The sequence below is a fragment of the Dermacentor andersoni genome, chromosome 6 (assembly GCF_023375885.2).
Source record: "Dermacentor andersoni chromosome 6, qqDerAnde1_hic_scaffold, whole genome shotgun sequence".
Taxonomy (NCBI): Eukaryota; Metazoa; Arthropoda; class Arachnida; order Ixodida; family Ixodidae; genus Dermacentor; species Dermacentor andersoni.
In genome coordinates, this window is record NC_092819.1 from 77,699,418 (window position 1) to 77,724,377 (window position 24,960).

The 24,960-nt window shown below is 45.3% G+C and overlaps 2 protein-coding genes across 2 annotated transcripts in view; both read right to left on the reverse strand.

Moving 5' to 3' along the window:
• The window catches only part of LOC126522433 (disintegrin and metalloproteinase domain-containing protein 10-like), a 45,787-nt gene extending 37,415 nt beyond the window's left edge, over positions 1-8,372 (reverse strand). Inside the window, exons 1-2 of the mRNA XM_055066641.1 lie at positions 8,246-8,372; positions 5,663-5,819 (exon numbers count right to left, since the gene is read on the reverse strand). Coding sequence (XP_054922616.1) covers positions 5,663-5,819; positions 8,246-8,372 — 284 coding nt within the window. The remainder of the gene's footprint in view (positions 1-5,662; positions 5,820-8,245) is intronic.
• A 9,152-nt stretch (positions 8,373-17,524) lies between these two features.
• On the reverse strand, positions 17,525-18,583 carry LOC126522978 (glycerophosphodiester phosphodiesterase 1-like). Its single transcript, XM_050171821.1, has one exon. It carries the CDS (start codon positions 18,581-18,583, stop codon positions 17,525-17,527), a length of 1,059 nt encoding a protein of 352 aa, XP_050027778.1.
• Between the last annotated feature and the right edge of the window lie 6,377 nt (positions 18,584-24,960).

Genomic DNA, 24,960 nt, shown 5'->3' on the forward strand with positions numbered 1-24,960 from the left:
CACCCTTGCTGAAGAGGAGTCTCAAGTCGCCAGCGCCAAGAAGATGAAGACGACGGAGACCTCGTAGAACTGAGGTGAAACCGCGAAAAAGACGAGGACACAAGGAAACAAATACCACAGACAAGCGCTGACTGCCAACTGGAAGTTTATTTGAAAATCACCGGACATTTATACCTTCTTCAGCATAGGCATGCGCACATCAGTCGCAAAAACATCTGCAAATCATCATTTTAATCTTTCTTCTAAAAATGTGATTTCTTTTCCCGACAAGGCAAGAGAGGGAGTGCTTACACATTTATCGCCTTCCTTTCTTATATGAAAGGCCTCTACTATTTCCCTTTCCTTCTTACTCTTTCCTTTCCCTATGAATTTAGTCTTTTCAAATATGGGGGTGCATTGACACTTGTTACAGTGTCCAGCTAAATGACTCCCATAGCCATTCTTTAGGTTAGTGCTGTGCTGACGAGCTCTTTCATTGAAGCACTGTCCCGTTTGACCTATATAATATTTCCCACAGCTTAGCGGTATTTGATAGATGACATTGCGCCTGCACTCAGTGAAACGAGTTTTATGATTAGTGGTGCATAGGTGCCTTTCGCGCTTGTTCATGCGATTGCATATCGAGGACAACTTACACGGGGCACTGAAAACCAAATTAATATTATGTCTATTGGAAATTTTCTTCAGATTGTGAGACAGCTTGTGTAGGTATGGCACCACGTGCGCTAGTCTTTTGTCTTTGTTTTCTTTTTGGGAAGCATCGGAATTTCTTTTCTCTTGCTGCAAAATGGCTTCGCATACTGAAGTGATCACAGAACTGGGAAAGCCTGCGTTCTGTAGTAGCGATATCTGATTTAAAAAACTATGATCGCACTCATGTTCACATGACTTACTAAGTGCTGCCTTAATGCACGTTGTTGCTATGCCTCTCTTAATCAATTTAGAGTGTGCGCTGTCGTAACTCAACAAGGTTTTCTTAGATCTGGGATGATATCCCCAGCATACGTGCTCGTCCAAAGAAAAACAGAGGTTAATATCTAGAAACTGAATACGGTTGTTAATTGGCAATTCATACGTGAACTTAAGTCCTCCCGATGAGTTGATGAACAGGTTCAAAATTTCTTCGACCGCGTCATGAAAATGCATACAGGAATCTTTCTTCATAACAATTAAGTAGTCGTCAACATATCTAAACACTCGCGTTACAGGCATGTCAACCAATTTAGCAGAAATTACATTGTCAACCGAGGATAAAAAAATGTCACATAAAATGGGGGCGATGGCTGATCCTATACAGATGCCAGTACGTTGGATGTAGAATTGGCCATCATAATTAACAGCAGTTAAATGAAGATAAAAGTTTAAAAGCGCTAAAAAATTTTGTCGCTGTTGACACACACAGAATTCTGAAAATTAACTTCCCCGAAATCTTCTATCCTATCGCGCACAGCGCACATCAAACCATCTCGCGGCACAGAATAATATAAGTCCTCTACATCTACTGAAAATGTGGTTAGTGCGGTTCCCTGGTCTTCATTTATGGCCGAGATAACTTCTTCCGAGCTTCTTACCAGGAAAGGGTCATTTATCTGCAACATCTTGAGATGGCCTTGCAGAACTTTTCCTACATGACATTGCCATGACGTCTTCTCGGACACAATAACCCTGAAAGGGTATTCAGGCTTGTGTGTCTTGCAAGTGAATAAAACATCAAGGAAATCAGTCTCCGCTTTGTTCACAAGCTGCCGTAACGAGTCTAGGTGCAAGTCTTTGAGTAGCTTCAGGGCGGCCTTCTTTTGCTTTTTTGGGTCGAAGGGAACAGCTTTGAAATTCTTAATAATAGCTTGCATGGATTTCTGGTTCATAAGGTTTTTAGGCAGGACAACAAAACCGCCTTCTTTATCTGCCTGTAGTATTTCAAGCTCATCATTCTTTAGCTTCTTTATAATTTTCTCTATGGGAGGCGTACCTGATTTTCCACACGGTGCGTGTTTTAGGACGCAGTCCACGGCTTCACCGACAACTCGTTCACGGTCTTGATCCTCAACCCTGTCTCCTATGCTTCTACCCATGGCTAGGAGCTGTGGAGCAGTAAGCTTTGGCTCAAAACTATATTTCGGGCCTTTTTCCAGGGTCCTCCTAACCGCGAAACTCTTGAAAGACTCAAAAGTTTTCACTCACTCACTCACTTAGATTTCCTAGGTATACTTTGTGGCGCAAAATACATTTCTTGAAAAGGGACAGATCCCTCTGGCGCTTCACTGTCTCCCTTTCTTCTGTCCCTTTTCAAGAAATGTTTTTTGGGCCACAAAGTATACCTAGAAAAAAAAAAAAGGCCGTACACGTACAGGGTATTCTTTTTTTTTTGAGCTGCACCGAAAGTTCTAAAGTTTGGCAATGGCTGATAGCACAAACGATTGTATAGGCGTTCCAGTTACTTTCCTAAAAAAAAAACAAAAAAAAAAACGCTGTCTCATGCATTGAAGTCCAAAGGTAACTGGAACACCCATGCATTTCAGCGGACACTTTGAAAATTAATATCTCGGAACTGGTGCTGTCCCGAGAACTCGTTCCAAGTGAATACGCCGTGCGAACTCAGCGGCTATAATTCGTAGATTGAAATATGTGGTGTAAGGTAATTAATTAAACAGTTAAATAGCGTATAATCAAGTTACTTTTTCAATTGAACATATTGATTTGCCATAGAGGTAATGGTCGCCTCACCGAGTAATTTAGATCAAGGGTTAGAATAGTGCTATCTTCCATAAGCAATCTTTGAAAAATTTGGTGCAGCAAAAAAGGAAAAAAGAAAAAAAAAGAACACCTGTATAGTGATGACTCCACACGAAGTGTGGTGACGACGGCCACGCTGCTCGACTTCACCGGAAATAGCGGCCTGAACCATCGCGTATATACACTGTTCTACAAACTTGCAGACTGGCATTTCAAGAACTCGAGCAGAGCAGGTCGGCCGACAGAGCCAAGTTGCCGTCACGTAGTGAGCGCGCGCGCGACAGCGGAGTTCCCCCTCTGACGTCACACGCGAGAGTGCTCCACTCAAAGATGTCGGGACTAACACTGCGTTGCCCTAAGGAGTAAGTCAAAGCCGTGTTGAAACGCCGGCGGGAGATAAATTAAACGTTGCGGGTCATAATTGCTTCGGCCGCGCAGAATGGTTTCAATGTCCCCGCTCTACTTTCTTTTGTGCTAGGACAAGGCGCATTCCGATGTTCTCGAGTCCGTATATACTGTAACCTCCCTCCTTCCCTTGAGGTTCATGGAAGGAGGGCGCGACAGCTTTCACTGCGCTGTGCCTGCGGAAGCGAAAAACTAAACCGGCCGTCAACGTTAGAGCTAACTGTGTGAATCTGTGCGAAGATGCACGATAACGAAAGCGCGAACAGACAAGAGGGCTGAACAGAGCACAATAATTTTCTGTAAATAGAAATAATTTACTATACGCACTTCATATCGGAACCACAGACTAGGCGTTTCACCAATCGAAAGCATGCCTGTCCACGGCATGCATGTCAACAGGTAAACGCGGGATTACTAATTGTTCCTTCGCCATAGTGGTGGTTCGGTGACCAATTCAGGAATGAAGTGCATTTGCAGTGGCACGTACAAAGAGAGAGAGAGAGAGAGAGAGAGAGAGAGAAAAGGAAGGAAAGTGAAAAATAAAGGAAAGAAAGAGAAGAGAAATGAAAATCATAACTAATGATTTCATGCTGCTTGCAGAATCAAGGTATACAAATTAAAAATGAAGCGATATTTATGTTTGCTTCGACTTTCAGGACTGACCCGAAATTTTGGCCAGTCGACTAATATAGGTGCATATTGATAATTGTGACTTAGATGAGTATCGATTGAAGATTAACGTTGACCGCGCCAACAGGAGCCCGTCAAACTTCGTGTTTGTTGCAATGTTTCGAGACGATCTAGAAGTACGTGGCGAAATAATGCAATTTGAGCCCGTTCAGCGTTGGAAAAGAAATGAAAAATGACCAAACTGTGCTTTCTCTTCTTGGTCAAAACAATACCAAGGTGGCCGTGTATCGCATATTATGTTATAAGAAAGACGCTTATCAAGTTTTGTTTTACTCAAACTCTGTCGATTGGCACTAAAGACGTACGATAGCTGGCGTGACTTGATGGAACAGCCTAAAGTTGTCTGGGGATGCCCATCCACATATCTGACTTCATTTAGGGGATCTCCAGCCCACTACTCGAAAAAATAACAGTTGACTTGGTCACTTTGTCTTGTGTCTGTGCTGTCCTCTATTACCTGCAACAGCAGACAGAAACCGGGCTTCCTCTATCTCTCTCCAGGTCCTCTTCACTACTGTGCGAAGTACCCAGCGTACCGTAAAATCAATGCACGACTGACATATCTCTGACTTTTCATTTCTTCCGCGTTAAATTATTGTTGTGGACCTCGAATCTTTACAAAAAATAATTTCAAGCTTCCAAACTCACTTAACAACTCACTACACTAGGTTCTCTATAAATAAGTTCAGTTGCGTTTCTCAGGAGCTGTATGCAACATGACGCAGGGAAGGTGATCACTTGGAAGGATATCGTCGCGGTATTTTGGTAGCAGAGTGGCAAGACGACCGAGAGAGCCGGACCGTGTGCCGAAACATCGCAATGCTCTGCACCCACCACGTGACCACCATCGTCGTCATGCCATCTTGACACATGCACCACTCGGGAAACGAAACCGAAACTGTTTTGTAGAGAAGCTGTTATAGCGAATTCTACAGGGTAGTCGGAAGCTTTCCATCATGTTTTCTGAGGTATAGAGGTCCATGACAGTCATATTAAAGCAAAAAAAAAAAAAAAAGAGAAGAAAACGTCGAAAATGCTATGGCAGTGCTAATTTAAAAAAAAAGAAAAAAAAAACTCCAAGTAGGCTATGATTCATTCCTCCGCTATGCCACGATGTCGTCCGCCGTCCTGTGTTCGTTGTAGTCGCAATTCCACCACCGTCGTCATCGTCGTCGTCGTCGTCATGGCACCACCGCGTCGTAGCTGTCACCACTTCCTTATCATCGTCGTCATGTTTTCTTCATTGCCTATAGTTAAGCGAGTTTTGAACAGCGACTGCAGGTGTTGGACACTGACAGGAGTATCTGTTGACGTCGTAAACGAGTTCATAGCCAGGGGAATCAACGAAATCAACTGCTATATGTTTTTTCAGGCTGCCGCTTTGACTAAGTCGGTATGAGGAAGACGATGGTGAAGAAGAAGTGGCTATTCCCTTTGGATAGAGTCTGCCTACAAGCCAACTTAGAGAACAAGAAACACAGAAGAGAAGGGTGCGAAAAAAAATGACGGAGAAAGGAAGGAGCAAGATGATGGTGCTGCTGCTTTGACTAAATCGGTGTGGGGAAGACGATGGTGAAGAAGTGGCTATTCCCTTTGGATAGAGCTGTTAGAGTCTTCCTACAAGTCAACTTTGAGAACAAGAAACACAGAAAGAGAAGGGTGCAAAAAAAAAAAAAGGACGGAGAAAGGAAGGAGCAAGATGATGGTACAGAGATCACGGGGAAGCATTTAACTTGAATTGGCTTTCGATCCACGAGAATTATCTCTTCTTGAAAGACGTCGACGGGTACGAATAGACAGAGAGAGAGAGAGAGAGAGAGAGAGAGACGCTCACCTGCCGTGGGCCTTGAAGGCGACCTGTACCGTGCGTGGCCTGCTGCTGTCGTGTCGATGAGCGGTGGCCGATCGCTTCCAGCGTCCCAAGCCGCGCACGCCGACGGGTTCGTAAGACAGCGGCTCGTAATGGCGCACGAACCGGTTCAGCACCCGCGCTGCGTAAACCAAAGGAACCGCTTATTTCATATCACATAAGTAAAGCGTAATTTCCCACAGCAAAGCAAGGCCAAACAGCCGCGTCGCCCGTTCGTTTTGGACTATGCGCTTTTGTTTCGCCCAGTAACACTGTACCTGAAAGGAGACCCACGCGATCAGTTTTATTATTTGACGTGTTGTGACCACTGACATCAATGGAAAATTTGGCGCTCGTTTGGTTCACTTCGCTCGCTCGTTAAGGGTTGAAGTATTGCGCCAGTGTTGCCTCTCAGGCATGGTGTATTTTCAATAGACGCCATGGAGACTGAACAGTGTGACGGGATTACTGCAGCGCTGATATGGACTAAACTGGAAAAACAAGTACGCAACTTGATTGCAAGCGTAATTTTTTTTCACTCGTTCATTATCGAGAAGGCAACAACGGAACCCGAAATTGGGGGTGGCGAAAAACACGTCGTGCTCCCATGCCTTGTGATTACCTTCGTGCAACAATGCACAATTCACTGAGTACTTTACTCTAACATTGTGCCCATTTCGTGCTAGCTATACCAATGCCCCAGAAGCCAGCATGTGCAGTTCGGAGATTTGCTGCTATGTTGCAATGTTCAAGTTCTTTATTTATTTATTTATTTATTTATTTTACGAATACATCCTGCAATCGAGCATTCCTTAAAGAACGGTTATTCCAAGTAATACCTAGAAGGTGAGCAGTATGTTTATTTTTGTTTCTGCGAGGCTGCGTGAAGGCCGTGATTCCTGAGGGTGCGGCTCCGTGCACGTTGCGTGGGGAGGATTTGTATTTCGCGCTGTCGACACCTTGAGTACTTACTCGGCACTATCAGTACGGCTTGTCTACATGTACACTAGCACTAGCTCACTGCTAATACCAGAAGCATTCATTTAGAAAGCACTTCTGCGTGATTAACGGCTAACTAGCGCGTGCCGGTTGTGATATATCAGAAAGTGCAAGTGCGATCATTTCAAGAGTACCGTTCTCAGGCGTGAAAGAATGGCGATGCATGGTTTCTGTGCAAGAATGGACGGTAACGAAGTTTAGGGCAGCCGTTTCATTACCAAAATTCACGATGAATATTGCATTTCTCAAGCCAAAGGCTTCCGGAAGCATGAAATTTGATTTATTCATTCTTTCGTCAACTGCTAATTAGTTAGGGGCTACAACGCCTGGGATTATGATAGCCGCATATAGTAAAAATCCACAAGCTAATTTTGTAATTCTGGAATGTCCTTACGAAGTTCCTCAATTTAAATCTAAAGGAAGCAATCCTGCTCCGCTCCCTTATCGCAATGACGTTGCCTGGGCCACTATTGCACCCGCAACCTCGAATTCAGTGCTTGCATGCATTCACAAAAATCTCTTATGCTAGCATTGTTCGTAAGAGCAAACTTCAGCCAATCCTGGTACTTGACATATCATTAGGGGATGCGGTCGGCCAATGGCAAAAAAGCATTTGCGAACATAAAGCTTTGTGAATTCGGCTCCAGGAGCCGAACGCAATGCTACTGAGCTATCGTGGCAAGTAAGCTAACGCGACACGGGAAAATATTGCGGTTGTAAGGGTCGCGACCTATATTGTTACAGCCATAGAGTTTCAAAAAAGAAGATGCTAACTAGAGGAAACTGTCGCTGTGATTGTTCAGCTTTACCATGGCAATGATGGCTAGTAAATGGATTTGTTTTTATCTTCGTGCTTGAGACTTCAGATGTTCCTGCGGCGTCATTGGTTAGGGCTTCTAAATTTCAAAGCAAGCATATCTTTTTTGAAGCACAAGAAGGCAATCAGACTCTGTGCAGATGCATAAGTATTGCGGATTATTGCATTTATTACAAAGTCACAAAGCCATTTGAAGCTAAAATGTCAAACTTAAGGCACATCCATATTAAGTTCATGCTGACTGAAGCACCTTACTTGAGGCTCCTGCAGACGCTGAAGTGCCAAAATTTCCTCTAATAACTTTTGTAGGAAACTGCATAGTTATATAGCTGACTGCTGGCAGCGCCTGCGTTCATTTCCTCGTTAGGGGCCACCGATAAGCTTGCGGCGTCATAGTGTGCTGATGTACTCCGAAGTTATTTCAATGCGCATTGTTAGGACAGCCTCAACTTGCAGTGGTTTGTAGGCGAACAGCGAAGACGGTTACCGCGGTAACACTGCCTTCGCGCTTTGAATCTTCTTCGCGCAATGACGACGCAATTTTCTGTCAAAAATCGTAACGGAATCATCGGAACTTACATCCCAGCTGCTACTCAGATGAATCGTAGTACAACTTTAGCGTAAAACACTGACTGTATTAGCAGATGCGCTGGAAAGGATAAGCAAGCGCGCAGCTTCGGCATTCGCCTACTGTGCCTCCGAAATCAGTGAGTTCGATACTTTCTTCTTATAGTAGCAAGTTCTAAACTTACCGGCCTGCATTTCTTGGCTGAAAAGAACCAGCGTAGTCAGCAGAGAAGCAGCGAAGCCCTTGCGTCGCCAACGCAGTTTCATCATGACCCACCAACGAGCAGCACGGTTGACTTCTTCTTCAGTCATCATGGCTGACTGCGCGCGCTGTTGTAAACGGCGGGACCATAAAATAATTCATCGTTATGTGCAGTACGCACGAGGCAAGAATCTGCGCCAACGAATACACAGCCAAAGGAAACCGTTGCACCTCAGCGCTACGGTGCATTGGATTCGGACATGGGGTTGGAGTCCGCTCAACAATTTGACGGACCAAATGGCCCGCTCGTCCTCCTTTTCTGAGACCCCGTCAGCCTAGTTCCCTCATGAACTTCGAGCTCTCCTCCGAGCCCAGAAGGCCATTTCCCCTACTCATTCGTGCACACGTGACATAGATCGAGGCTGGTGGTCGTAAAGAAAATGTATGAAAGTATTACAACAAAGCAGAAATCCATTCTCTGACGGCACACATGTGCACCTCCGTGCGTCCTGCTTCTTTCCCGCAACCTTTCTAAGATATATGAAGCTTGTCTTTTAAGACTACAAGCTGGATGTTTCTTGAAGTTTGATACCACGTGGGCCTGGGGATCTACAAGTTAAAACCGTGGAACGTGTCCTTAAATACCCGGCTCCTGCACCTGCGACGGACACTTATCACCTGCTGCGGCTATGCCCTGAAACCCCGAATAATTGAGACACAACCTGCTGAGGGAGGCTAGACTCACGCCTAATGTTTCAGGCGGCTAGGCCTGTTGGGTAATGGCAACATATACGCAAATTCATTGTTGCAGTGCCTGCAACTCACAGCGATTCATGCGTTTACGTTATTTCATTGTTTGTTATTTTTATTGCATGCGCCTTGCGGAAAATCATCCGGCAAGAATTTAAAGAAAGAACAGCACCTGTTGTGTCATTCCATACGTGGCTGACCTCTCACAGGTGGTACCCGGCGTCAGGCCCAGGCGAAAAAAGAAGCTGCATCGAATACGAAACGTTCCCCTCCGTCCGTACTGCATCCCTTTCGCGTCCTAGCTGCGTCGCCTTCGGCCCAGGACACCAGGCCGTGAAGCCTACTGCTGTCTAATCGCTCTCGGAAATTGGCTGGTTGTTTGGTACGTGCCAATCACGCAGTCTTCGACTCTCGCGCGAGAACATGTGGACGCAGAAAGCAAAATGAACACTCATCCTCGCGCGATGCGTTGCTGCCTGCAGCTGCAGTGCGGCCTGTTCGTACCATGGAGGAAGGAACATTTATTTCCTTCTTCCATGGTTCGCTCAGCCAACAGTACCGAGTTAATATCACGAAAAATCTTACACTATATGTGGCTTCCGGGGCTTCTCTCTGTGAAGGTTGACAAGGGGAACCGAAGTGTAGGAAAGCTGGCTACAGCGCAAACTCATTGTGTTCTACCACTTGCCAAATAGACGAACTAACCGGAAAAAGGGAAACAAGTTGGTGCCATGAACTCGGCTTTTGCGAATATGTACCGAATTTCTCAACAGGAATAATATTAGTACGTGACTTCGCTTGAGGGGCCCGCACAATATCGACAGCTGAAGCTGCAACCCGAAGGAACGTTTTTCTAGCATTTGTTTTTCGTCATCACGTCGCGCAGTGTCGGTGATTTGATCTCAATGCAAGTGATACTCGTGTCATTTTTATTGTCGTGATGTGGCACACCGATATCTGCGTCAGCCCACAACGACAGCCTGAAATAGACGCGCTGACGTCGGGTCATGCGTCGTGGAAATACGCCAGAAATACGGCCAATGTAGTTCCTGATTAATCATTTGTCGGCGGATGACGAGCGTATGGTTGGGCGTCCTTAAAGCTGCCTGACGAACACAAAGATGCTTAGGCTCAGTAATAGTGGCCTCGGTGGTAGCTGAAGCCGAGCTGCGCTTTCAAATGATGCTGTTTATACGTGCGCCGAGGCCAGAAGCCTACAACTATGCTTTCGGGTATGTGCGTCAGCCTTACCTGTACAATTTCTAGTATTCTACTTCGCATTCCTACATATGTTACTTTAGTGACACAGTGCAAAAGAAGGACGCCGTTTTTGTTCTAGCGCCGAAGAAATAAGTGCTTAGTGCCTTGTGCACGTTAGAGAGTTCAAAAGTGGATCAAATGAAGGATAATGAATCATCAGAATGCAATTTACAACAGAAATTATGCATTTCGCATATACATGATGGGCAGACAGCCTCGACGAGATGTATTCTTCGGCGCCTCTATGACTGTATCTTGTTTTTCGGTAATAATTTGGAAAGGAAAGTGCAATGGTGAGTCCAAAACTCTGTAGTGCTTTAGAATCAGCGACTGGAGGCGATGTTAAATTTCTTAACTGCATTGTGCTTTGTCTGTTTATGAGACTAAGGCATCCTCTGTATATTTTAACAGATTTGCTGCATGTTGCATGGTATTGCAATTGCCGCTGCTGACTGTTTTATACAAACGTGGCTGTGGGAGTTTGTAAAGCTGCTTCTGCGGAGAGCAGTTTTTACCCACAGCTTGCCTTATCAATGCAATGATGAAAAATAAACATTATTATTATTATTATTATTATTATTATTATTATTATTATTGTTACTATAATAATAATAATAATAATAAGAGATCACGGTAAAAGAACAAGAAATCGACAAACTTAGGAAAGACTTGAATGACATCGATCAGTACGGCAGATGCCTGAATTTGGAAGTGCATGGTCTGCCGCATCATGTCAATGAAAACTTGCTAGAAAAGTTGAACTGCTTAGCGGATGATCTCGAGCTTCCAAAACTTTCGAAACAGGACATTGAAGCCGTCCACCACATTCCGTTGAAAGTCAGGGCTGACCCAATTGACGATGAAAATGAAACAATCGGTACAGAAAAATCAGAAAAAGTCCCACCTATCCTGGTTCGCTTCACATCTCGCGCGACCAGAGATGCTTGGCTCGGGAAAAAACGGAAATGAGGAAATCAAAATCAAAAATTTACCTGAATGAAAATCTCACAGCACAGAACAAAAATCTTTTCTGGCATATGAAGACGCGGGCGGCTGAAAAAAGAGTACAAGTTCGCCTGGCACAAGAATGGAAAATTCTTCGTGCGTCGTGGTCCTCGTGATCGAGTCATTAGGGTTATCACAATGGATGACCTTGACAGAATAAGATAATCTAGAAGTATGGCTTTTTATGCGCATTCTTCAAGATGGCAATCCCTTTTCAGGAAAGCAAGTACTACGACAAGCTTTCCTTCAGACAGAGCAGAGAGTTACGTAATAGAAATCAGATGTCTTTGTTTCATTTGAACGCACAAAGTTTAAAAAGCAAACACGAATCTGTCTGCATGCTTCTACATGAAATACAGCATGAATTCGATATTTTAGCGTTCTCTGAGACTTGGTTCCGCGACGAATACGACGCTGTACACTTCTCAGGCTATAAGTGTTCTTCGCTGTCCCGAAAACATAAGAAAGGGGGTGGTGTCGCTATTTATGTAAAACACGATCTATGCTTTGATGTAATTTCTGAGTTTTCTGTAATACACGAGCACTATGAATCCCTCATGATCAAGTGTGCGAATACTATATTTGTGGTTATTTACAGGCCTCCATCCGGTGTTGTATCCATGTTATTAGATTTCATTGAACGTATGCTGGATTTTTGTACACAGCTTGGCATTCCCCTCATTGTAACGGGTGATTTTAATGTTAACCTGCTTTCAATGGACCGATCCAAACAAGCGTTTCTGGATGTTTTTTTTTTCGTTTGGCTACGAAAATGTTATTAATGTTCCAACCAGGGTGACGAAGAATTCTGAAAGCCTACTTGACTTGTGTTTTACAACGCGATTAATTGGATTAGTGTCGGGTGTCCTCATCTCTGATGTAAGCGATCACATGCCTATTTTCCTGTTTTTTACACGTGAGAGGAAAGTGTACCGACAGCGCACAAATGACACACGCTCACAGTACAGATTGATAACCAAGAACACGATTGCTGATTTTGAAGTGTCAGTCAGCAAAGTGGAATGGTCCGAAATATACGCATTGACGGATCCTGTCAAGGCATTCACTCGCTTTCTTGGCGTAATCAAAGACCTTTATCACAAAGCTTTCCCTCTAAGAGAAGCTACAAGAAGCAAGAAATGCAGGAAACCGTGGGTTGACACCGCCCTTCTAAAACGCATAAAGGAACGTGATAGACTATTCGCTACTTTTATAAAGACAAGGCAAGCAGAGTACTTAATGAACTACAAAAAAATCAGGAATAAATTGGGCCGTGATATAAAACTGGCAAGAGAGAGGTACTATGAGAATAAGTTCACTCATATTCTTAATGATCCCAAAAAAGTTTGGAAAACATTGAATGATCTGCTTCCGAACAGTGACCGTAATACTGTTTTTGAAGTTATGGATAAAGGCGTATCTTTCACAGGGACTGCGCTGGCTGATAAGTTTAATCAGCATTTCTTACAATGTGGCGCGTCTAATGCGTTTGATGCTGATAGCCCAAGTTACAGGTCTTATATTCCATGTAGTATGAGCAGATCGCTATTTCTTGCACCAACAGATGAGGCTGAAATAAGATGCTTATTTCTAAAGTTAAAGAATTCCACAGCATGTGGTGTGGATGACATAAAGGCAGAACCAATAAAAGCTGTGGCGCTGCATATTTGTAAAGTGATGTCACACATATGCAATTTAATTTTGTGCACTGGCGCATTCCCCGATGAATTAAAGATTGCACGGGTATCGGTAGTTTTTAAAGGGGGAGACAGGGATGACGTGAACCACTACAGACCGATTTCAGTTCTCCCAATCTTTTCCAAAATAGTAGAGCAGGTCATTAACGAACGAATTTTAAATTTCTGTACTCAAAATAATAATATAACAGAAAAGCAATACGGTTTCCGAAAACACCAATGTACTGAAATGGCACTGCTAAATATCAAAGAAAAAATAATAAGTAACTTTGAGGACAAGCTGTACACAATAGGAATATTTCTTGACTTTAAAAAGGCATTCGATTCCATTAAACACGATATCTTGTTACAAAAGTTAAGTGAGTACGGCATTAGGGGAACTGCTTTTAACCTAATTAAAAATTATTTAACCAACCGACTACAGTACACAAACATTTGTCATTCCAAATCGGCAATGGGTGAAATCAAATACGGTGTTCCGCAGGGGTCTATCCTAGGGCCACTTCTTTTTTTATTATACATTAATGACATCACAAACGTGCCTCTAACACCTGACATAATCATGTATGCTGATGACACTAATATCTTCTTTTCTGGTGGAAACTTGCTTACTCTCGAGGAAGAAGCAAATAATTGGCTCAGTAATCTTTCAAACTGGCTTAGAGCAAATAAATTGGAATTAAACACTAAAAAGACAAAATACATTATTTTTCGGCCTCGTAACAAAGGTATTGATGAGAGTTTAGTATTACAATTCCGTGATGAAGTCATTATACGTTCTACGTGCCAGAGGTTCCTTGGTGTTACGTTTGAAGAAAACTTAAGCTGGTCCAGTCATGTCGACAACATTAAAACCAGCATTGCAAGATCCATCGGTGTTATTAATAAATTAAAACATCTGTTACCTTCTAGATTAAAAAACAATTATACTATAGCCTAGTGCATTCGCGCCTCCAATATTGTTTATCTGTGGGGTGTACCACGACGAAAACCAACATCCATAGTTTACTAACCTTACAGAAACGCATGATTCGGGTAATTGAGAATGCGCCCTATAGAAGCCACTCCGCTCCGCTTTTCAAGAAGAATTGTATTTTAACATTAGGAAACCTTATTAACAAAAAAACAGCCATTGCAATATTTAAAGAAATAAAACTCAATGAAAGCGCCTTTTTTAAAACATACCTCCCGAATGAACATAAATACAACACAAGGCAATTAACCTACAACAAGGGCAAGATCCGTACCAATTACGGCATGCAAAAGCAGGCATTCATAGTTGCAGATTTTTTGAATCATCTCCCTGGATTACTCACTATAATAAATGAATCACCGTCCTTAAACACTTTCAAAAAAAAAGTGAACATGTATTTGCTGTCGCTTCAGGTACGACTGTTCATTCTTTGTACACAAATCAAATTCAGTATTGCTGTTACGTATTTCATGTACTTTTCATTTTTTTGTGTATGTATCCACTTTGTGTACCATGATTGCCCTTGGTGCTTGAGTGTTTTGTGCACTGGGAATGGGTTGGGGAAGGGGACTGACACTTAGTCAGGCATTCGTGCCTTTTTGTCAGCCTCTTTGACAGAGATTCTTTGTATTTTATTTCTGTCAAAATAAACATTCATTCATTCATTCGTTCATTCATTCGTATTGTTGTTGTTGTTGTTATTAGTAAAGGAGTTTAACTGCCTTCGTGAATCGTACAGCCGCTATCCTACATGAAGGAGTACTGACATGGTAACTGAACTTGTCATTTGTTTTACGTTAAATGAAGATCCTAGACTTCAGAATCACAAGAACTACTGGCAAGCCTCATATAGAGTCCAAAATATTTTCTATAAGAGCTCTTCTACGAGCCAGTTTTGGTTTCGTTTCCCAAGCGATGTATTCGTCATGACGTTATGTCTCAGAAGATGGTCACGTGGGAGCAGAACATTGTGACGCTTTTGCGCTAGCTCGCATGGTGGTCTGCCATGCCGCTACTCGTTATGCAAACCTGTCACGGAGAGGACATGAGTGCGTGTGTGGTGCATGCTGATGGGCTGAGGCGTTTGCCACTGAAATGCAATAAACCTACAGTCCAATGTCCAGCTGAAATATTCATGCTGTAAGACCGTTACTCTTGCGTTTTGTGATCTGCAGCAGTAGGTCAGGCCTCGACAAAAGATCCTGTCTTGTCTGGGGTTCATCCTGAACTTTCGCGTTGAGCTCAGCTTTTCCAGGAGGCTGATTGGAAACCATTTGAAACACCTAAGCTTCAACTTATCTACAGAATAAAGCGGTCTTCTTTGGGGAACAAAGATTATTATAAAATCTGGACTTCAACCTGAAATATCTGCATTAAGGCCATACAAGTATTAATATAATAAATTCCATTACCCGAGGTCATGTCTAGTGACCTGACCACGATATCATTCGAAAGGCATTGTATGCCGAGAATATCAGCGTATGCCTAAGCCAGCGGAACGATACCCGGTCTAGGTCGCTATCACAGGAACCATAGTCATGCCTACACATTGTTTTTAGCTGTCCGTTGCAATGCCGCAATTTCTCAGTAGTCATCAATGCTTACTAAAAGTGGGTTCAAGTTTTACCAGTCTAATATCGAGCTTCTGTAGTCACCATGAGCTGTTTGAGCACTATTTTTGCAACTCCTGGAATACCTCAGAATATTGTATAACATAATGGCACCGCCTTCACAAGAATTTCAAAAAAAGAACTTCAAAGAATTCCTTAAGAGGAATATCATGAGAGGCATCAGGGTGCAACCTCACCACCCTGCGTCAATGTCGCTACGGGTAGCCTAGTTCAGCAGGCAAAAAATTTTACCCTCAGTTACGATACTCCCTAATGCAAAATTTGGGCGCAGCTCTATACGTGTTTTCATTTCGCGATATATTGGCTGTCGCGGACAATCTGTCTCATGCGGTACGTTGCAAACCCAGCAAAGTGTGGCGCGAGAGCCTCGCTAATCGGGAGATCGCGAGAGGCCGCGCCTGGATGATGCGTGGGCGCGGTTCACAGCAGTCGCCGCAGACAGACCTGTGCTCAGGCAGTGCTTCGTTGCCACACATGGTATCAGCGGCGTCGTCGGTGCACATACGACGCGCGCTACCCTGGCGCCATCTCGCAGTCATCGTCGCCGCAGAGACCATCTTGAGCGGCACTACGCTTCTCATCTCGCCCTTTTGCCATACCCTCCTGCTCCACTTATCGCCTTATTGTTCCGCTGCCTCCTCCGCCGCCGCTTTCCTCCTCGCGCTCTCTTCGCTATCGCCGTCTTTCATCCCCTGCTACGGTCAGCGCTCGCTCTTTTATCCTCCGCGATGTTCGTTCGCTCGGTTACGAAGGACGCAGATGCTGACGCTCGACGCAGGAACGGATGCCTACGAGTTGCGCTCTAAACATTTTCACGTAGTCAGCTTCAGGAGAATTCCAAACGAAGATTGTTAGGCTACTTACACAAAACAGGACAATGCCACACAGTCCGACAGCACTCTACCCAGCCGAGTCACTTATGGGCCAGACAATGCGTATGCCTCTCAAGTCTATGTGCCTTAATCTCAGGAAGAACGTGATTCAAAAGCAAGCTAAACAAAATAAGAATGCGACAAGGGGGCATCAAAACGCAATTTACCGAACCCTGGATCTCACGTAATTCTACAAATAATTTAGGTCTGTACCTTTGTGGTTGCCAGCAACAGTTATCAAGCACACAAGTGCATCATCCCTACAAGTATAAACAGAAGAGGGATCGCATCGCGATGGACAGGGTGGCCATCAGAGACCTGACGATCGGAATTTTCAAGTCCTGCGTCAGAATTTCCCGAGTGAAATTCAGATCTCGTTGTACAAGCCTAGCGAAGAAGTTGTGTCAACTGACGAGGCACCACTGGCAGCAGCGAATCCAGAAACACCGGTAGATGGATCCCTACTGAACACACAGTATTCACCGCCAGCTCCGGGACTGCAGGTGAATGCTTAAGATTTGCTGGTCAAAACTAAAATTCCTTTACGAAGATCAATTTGAACACGCAAACAAGTCTCTGATTAGTCTCCGTAAAGATAATCCGAAGGTAGGAGGTGTCACAATACACACCTCTGAAAACTAACGCCACTTAATGCGAGCGCTTCGTGTTTTATTCCCTGAATAAAAGAAGTGCGCGCGCCAGATCACTAGCAGACGGCGCGCGAGTATCGAACCAACATGGTGCGAGCTTTTCTTTTGGGGACAATCCTAATAGTGGGCATGAATAGGGTGAGCATATACCGAATCGGATGGTCTCTTTTGAGAAGCGAAAATCCATTATGGAGAGAATGAGGTTCTAGAGATTTGTGGAGGCCCAACATTTGTTCACTGGCCAGTTTCGAGGCGCACCTGATGCGGGCACACATCTTGTCCCTCCCCCCCTACAGCTCCCATAGGCACGTATGCCGACACCTGCAATGTGCAGACCTGCGCGACGCACTCAGGCGACTCCCCATGCGAGACGTCTATCACAAGCGCGGGCAGATTAGGAAAGACGAGGGATCGAAAAAGTTTATTATCCGCACTGAATCGGCTTTAGGAAGCTCTTTCTCCAGAGCTCTGAATACGGGCAAGTACCCGGATATTGATGCGGAGGAACAGTGAGGTGTGTTCGCCGTTGTCCGCGTGGTCGGGTCCCTAGGTTCAATGTGTCCGTTATGATGGGCACTTGGAGAACCTGTAGAAAATATTTCTTCTCTACGCGGTCGTTCGGCGTCCGGGCGATGACGTGCACGCCCCGATCACGCCACCGGCGCACGCTTGCGGCGTTCAGCGTGTTCGTGTCCGCCAGTAAGGCGGAGGCACCCGTCACGTAATGGAGCAGGCCGGTGTTAAGCGCGAGCTCGAGGAACCAGTCGGCGACGCCCGCTTTAAGATGCTCCTTGAGGGTGCCGAAGCGCGGACGCCACTTTTCCACGTCCTCGTACGCCAGCAACCCTGGGCGCCAAGTCAGCGCTGTCACGATGTCTGGATTGCGGTACCGAAGGGCGTAGATGAAGAGCGGGTCGTAGGAGGAGACGAGCCCTCTACGGTACAGTTTGGGTCGCTGGCGGAACAACGCGTCGAGCAGTGCCACGGCGCGCTCATCGTACCGCTTCACGCGGACGATGAACCGGAGACCGAGGCGAAGGCACTCGTGGACGCCTTCTTCGAGAGTGGGAACGCGAACGCAGAGGCAGTTCTCGGACAGCGGATGCTTGCTGCCGGCGTCCAGTCGCCGGAGGTCTTGGAAAGACGTTTCTGCGAGTAAGCCCTCACCGTTGGTCGTGCGCTCCAGGTTTTCGCCATGGAAGAGGACGCCTGCATCGTCGCGCGTGAAGGACAGGTCCACCACGATCCCCTCCGCCATTCTCTCGGCCGCCACTTGTATGGCGGCCAGGGTGTTTTCCGGTGCGTGCCGTCCGGCGCCACCGTGCGCGAACACGGGCGGCCGTCGCGAGGTGTCGCCGCCGTCGTTGTCTTTCCCGAAGATCACCTCCATGGCGGTCTCGTTGTCGACGGGGGACAGAGAACACAATCGGATCACGTAAGAGGCGATGGCTACTGATATTAACGTCACCTGGAGCCAAGCCATAGCCCCGAGTATAGCGAAGCCGCATACGAGCTCGCCGTGGAACGTGCAGCAGAAGCAGGGTGCGCAAGAAGGCGCAGTGGACGTCCCTACGGCTAGGAATATACTCGGTTGACGCACGAGCCCTAGCAGATACGCGGAAGCAGCTAGGGCTCGTGATATGCATAACGCGCGATCGCGATGACGATGGGGGTGATCACAGGAACCAGTGACACAAGCCTACAACTCAATATTGGCCAGGAAACGGGCGGTAGAGCATTAAGAAAGGAGGCGGTGATAGTATACTAGTAATAACAAAAATATTAATGCTTCAAAAGATTGATGATACAATTATTTACTTGAATATTTAAGAAGGCTGTGAGCTGGTTACGGTTGCCTATCGTCCTATGGTTAGTACTCTTTATGGGAGAGTTACGAAGTATTTGGCGCATAAAACAATACAATAGAAATAAAGTAACGAGAAAGTTATATACCAACTGAAATATTCTGGCAGAATTATTCTAATTATGAATTTTTGTATTTATGGGGTTTTACGTATTAAAACCCGCATATGATTATGAGGCACGCTGCAGATGGTGACTTCGATTTAATGTTGAGACACTGCGGTCCCTTAGCATGCAACCAATGCTCGGTGCACGGGCTGCTGACGATGAATGTCGATGTTTATGCGATGAGTATTGAAGCGATGAAACGACAAACCATATTGTCGTCACCGAAACGCGTCATGTATGAGGTGTGTTCCGCATCCGGCCTCCTTTCTTGCGCTTCCCTCTAAACACGCAGTGCCATCTAGCACTGCCGCTTCAAAGTGCGCGCGTAGCCTCCGAGATGCTTGGCGCTCCGACGCATGTGAATACTGAGAATTGTTCCCGCACTGACCACGCGGACTCATGGCGCAGCGCAATAAATATGTCGAGCTGCCGTCCCTTAGGAACCCGTGTGACGCGGTTTGGATTCCGTCCAGCGCGGGATAAATTTTAAAGGAATTTTATACCCATGCTCTGACGGACATAGCTTCGGGCTGCTTTGTTGAGAAAGAACCACGTTCGAAACCAACCGTTGGCAGTACTTGAGTCTCTTAGTATCTAATACTGGTTCTGTGCCGATTTTCAATGAACATCTTTCGGGCCAACTGGGGTCACTGGGTGTGTCCCACTCACTGGTTATGTGCTTAAAGTTTCCCCCGTGCTGGGTAGATTCGAAGCCTTGCCATATATGTTCAAACTTGTCTGAATGCCCATTCAAGTACGCGCCACTCATCGGGCGGTGCGATAGTTCAAGAAAATACAAAGTAATCACGAACATAGCTCGAAACGAAATTCGTAACTGGAAATCGTGAAACTAAAAGCCATATGACAATAATAACTGAATATTATAGCCATCGCGTGCCGCTGGCTAACACTTCCGGGCTAGATCTATAGCGTAGTACAGATATACACAATGAAATAAACGGTAGGATAGCCGCCACCGTAGCTCAATTTGTAGCACCTCGCATACGCAATGCGAAAAAACGTGGGTTCGGCTCCCACTGGCTGCCACGTTGTCTTGTCATCTACATGCATATTTCCCTCCGCCCTATTAATTCTACATTGCATTTAAAAGCAGAATTAACCTCCCCTAGGCTTTCCTTGGCTTGATTGTCTGTTGGCTTCATGTGGTTGTGAATAACAAAAAGAATTCGCAGCTCCGCCCGAAAGGCCAGCACCGATTGCGATAGCAAATTAGTAGGTAGCTGTACGAACTAGGAATAATAGTCTGTAAACATTTGCTAACTAAATTAACAATTGCAGAATGTGTAAACGGGACTCAACGATTACGTAGAAACAGACACACAGAGACAGCGCTGTCTTTGTTTGTCTGCTTCTACGTAATGGTCGAGGCCCTTTTACACGTGAAACAGACACACAAAGACAGCGCTGTCTTCGTGTGTCTGCTTCTTTCTACGTCCTTGTTCAGTAGCGCTTACACATTCTATCATGGATTCAAACGAACTAGCCCACTAAAGTGTTTTAACTAAATTAATCAGCACGGTGTTACGCGCACACAGATAAACATGAACGCATCTAGCTCGATGAGCGCAGAAACCACTGTCAAAATTCTGGAGTGAAGAATCGCGGCAGCAGCAAGGGCGAATTGACGTTCATGCATCTCTCGCTTCAACGCGAACAAAATGTCGAAAGCACAGCGCATACGAAGCTACCGGAACTGCGGTCACTCTGCAAACATCGCAGATCGCTTTGAAAAAGAAACCCGCGCGAGCGCGCACTTTCGCCACGTCGCAGATCGCTTTCAAGACACACGAGCGCCGGCAACGTGTCCCTACGGCGTCCGGCAAAGGCGTCTACTACGGCGTCCGCGATTTGCATGGCCAACGCCGTAGTAGAAGCCGCGCTTGTCTGCATTCTGTGCGGACCGGTGGGCGAGGAGGACATCGATGCACAATAGCAACCGCCGGAGAATGCCTCTCCTCCCTCGCCTGACCTCCCTGCCTCGCGCGCCACAAGCGAGGGCACGCATCTGGGCCGCGTTCCTTGCTCGCGCACGCAAGATTGAACCGCGTTCGCCGGCTCACCCTCAAACGCTTTTACTCATAGGGAACCTCACGGCGACGGCGACGGCAGAAACGCGCCTGGAGTGTCCGTATAATTGCTATCGCAATAAAAACAAAGTCCCTCGGTTCCCCGTCGTGTTCATCGCAACAGAGCCACGCACAAGGAGACTTAATTGACACACCCGGACTATAGTCCTTGACAGGCAGCTTTTACAGGTTATGACAATCTTTTAATGTATGTACATTTAATTTATCACTCGTGCATATGTGACGTAACAACAATTTAATTGAAGAACGTCACCGAGAAACCACCATACGCAGTTCATACTTCACTATTGCCAGGCTCGCGTGTATCTGATAAGCAAACGACGCCGGTGAATGCATTTCCAGCCTTACGGCGCTACAGCGAAGCATAATCGTGGTTATCACATCACATTAGTAACATGTCCTCAATGCTCGTCGATCACGAGTTATAAAGCAGACTAGCTAGCGCCTTTAAAGTCATTTTTGAGTCGAGAGGATCAGTTTCGGCCTGGTAGTAGCCGTGCCACTGAAGCGGGGCTAGTCAGTACAGTTTGTTTTCGCCGCCTTTGGTATTCTTGGATCGAAATAGAGTTAGAGCACTGCGAAAAGAAGAAAACACACACACAGATTGTTGTACGAGAAAAATAGAGTGCTGGTGAAAGCGTATACCTTAAAACGGCAATAGCATGGCATTTTCAACAATTCTTTTTTTTTGCTTTATATGACATTTAGACATATGAACCAAACCAAGTTGCCGGGAAGCCTCAGAACGTCTTAATAATTCACTGTTAACCTTTATACGAGCCAGTTTCGGTTTTGTTTACCGGAAGGCGTATGTGTCATGACGTCATGATTCAGAATGTGGCCAAATGGGAGCAATACGTCATCTCGTGAAGGTGGATAACCTGACATAACGAAAATAATGAAATTTGGCAATGATGACGTCAGTACCCTTTCAACAGCGCACGAGGGCGCACACACACATCCTCAGAGACAGGCACGGCTTGGGTAAATGTTCAGTGCCGAAGAGTATATGGTGCCTTTAGCTGTAAACAAGGGAGGAGAAAAATGTAAAATGGTCCCCTGGCAGGAAAACGGACAATTTGCAAAATTCTGAAAATTGGCTGCCCAGCAAAGCGGTTTTTTGACCAAGAACTGTCGTACGCACGGGACATCTCTTTTCTCCTGCACTCCCTCCCTCCCTCTGAGGATTAAAGTGCAAGCATAAAGACTTTCCGAGAATGACTCCAAAAATCTATGTTTCTAGAGTTCTTTCCCAGAACAGAAAATCTACTGTCCCCCATTCCTAGCATTCACCACCACCAGCTATCCCAAAAGTATATATAGAAGGATGTGCGGGACTGTCGGCTCCCCGGTCAATATCCTTCGACCGAGATCAACGTTCGCAGAGAAGCTGCAATGATCCAGAGGCTATAAGAACTCACATGTACTCTGTTGAGAGACAGAGAGATGTATCGGTCGGAAATCTGAAAAGAACGACTTCGCGCGCTCCATGTCACGTCGACACGTAGAGTGGAAGCATACATTAAAAAAAAATAACTATGGGCAAGCGTCGTCGCGAGGAGCAATGTTAATGCTGAACTTTGTTGGCTGTGACCACATTTTGGTGGGAGCATCTGCTCTGAAAAAGCAAATTGAAGTGTGAAGCCTTAGCTTATACCAAAATAAACGAAAAAGAAGCACCAGGGAAGTACCTGCTTGACGACAGATGAATAGTATTTATAGCTGTCTTCTCTTTCGTTTTCTTTTTGCGGCGGACTAAAACAAAAGCATAAATTGGAAAGGTTTTCTACATTGAAACGCGTGACTATCAACGCTAATCCTAACAGAACAGTACTTGCAATGGAAGCGCTCAATAAATTGCACATACCCAAGATGTTTGAGACCCAATATAGTTATCGTCAAGCTAATGTAGGGGGTCCGTTGTGCAGAAATCGGCAAGCGTATGGACAATACTAGCCGAAGATGTTCTCGTCCACGAGGACGACCAGTCCATCTACGTGGTATAATTTACCACCTTTGGAAATGCCAGCTAAGGCCACGATTTAGTATTCTTCTTGCCCCAACAGCTTGCCCACTGCTCCTAAGTTGACGCACATGACAAAGCAACATGTGTACTTGTAGAAGTTTCCATATGGTACACAGCGTGTTAAGGCAACGCAGAGAACCGCAGCGCAGAGAACCGCGAAATTATCAAAATGCCTCGGTTTGTCCGTACTTGTTAAAGCTGAAGGGTCCACCAGTCTTGACTGCTTTCTGCCATTATTAGCGACAAAGGAAGCGCTTCCACAAAAGTCGTTCAATTATGATTACGAGTCATGTGTTTGACGTAGTAGTTCTGCGGAAACCCGCAAGGTGGAGAGAAGTAATTAATTAAGGGAAAATCAGACATCCACCCGTTTCGTAGCAATTGCTACAAAGGAAACCGATACGGGTTCCTCGAAAGAAAAGCCCCAGAGTTGAAGAAAAATTTGTCCTGGTCCGGGACTCGAACACGGTACCACCGCCTTTCCGGGGCAGCCGCTCTACCATCTGAGCTAACCAGGCGGCTAGCAGATGGCAAGTCGAATTTGTCGACAACACGAAGCAAAGGCAAGTCTTTGACGTACTAGTTCTGCGGAAACCCGCAAGGTGGAGAGAAGTAAATAATTAAGGGAAAATCAGACATCCACCCTTATGAGCAGCATTGTAATCTACCAGCTTTTGCCCGTTAGAATTTTTGTGTCAGTACTTCTTTACGTGTCAACGCGTCCAATTTAAAGCAAAAATTCTTCCTGCCCTACTGCATCTGGACTACGGGCAAACGAATTTATCCGCAATCCTAGTAACTCAGATGACGAACACTGTGCGTATACATGCCACAGGCCACCAAAGATAACTTCATGCTGTAGACCATTCCTCTCAGTTGCTTGAACAACGACTCAGCTAGACATTTACGGGCAAACGTTTCGCAGTGTGTCTGTTGACATGTAGACAACGGTGACTTGTTGCAAATGACTGCAAAAGATTCACGGTATATCGAACTTCTTGAGAGGATGGGACCGATTACGATGTCTCTTCGTAACTATGCCAGTGGATTATGATCATCTCGCAAGACTCGACATCATCATTATCATCATCACCATTATTATCGTCGTTATCATCATCATCATCATCATCATCATCATCATCATCATCATCATCATCATCATCATCAACAACAACAACAACAACAACAACAACAACAACAACAACAGCAGCAGCAGCAGCCGCAGGTGACCTTCTCATAGTCGCCTGTCGTCCTTCCTGCAAGCTAGAGTTTTTTTTTTTTCACTGACAGCCACCACTGATCGAACTCTCTTGCGAAGCATATCTCATTATAACTTTCAACTCAACCGTGCAGGAAATCCGGCCTCACATCACCGCCTGGCCACCCAGTTTACTCTGCTGTGAGACTCATGCACAGTGTTAGGCATAGATTCTCGGATGTCTCTTTCGGCAAGTGCATACGATCTGGCATGTTTTGTACTTACGCCAGCATCCAGGCGCATGCCATCGGGTTCCAGACTTTGGCTAACGCAGTTTGTGTGTGTTTGTGTGGCCTACAAAAAGTAACAAAGATTGCCTCACTACAGATGAATTACCTGCCCAGCCGCACGTCATTTGCAAGAACGACGATAACAATCAATTTACTGATGACACTAACTGCAAGAAGTAACTTCGTACTTACCACCAATAAGGCACAGGCCTATATTGGAAAGTTGAAGGGAATCGTCAATAAAGTATAGTTCAGTATTTTTACATT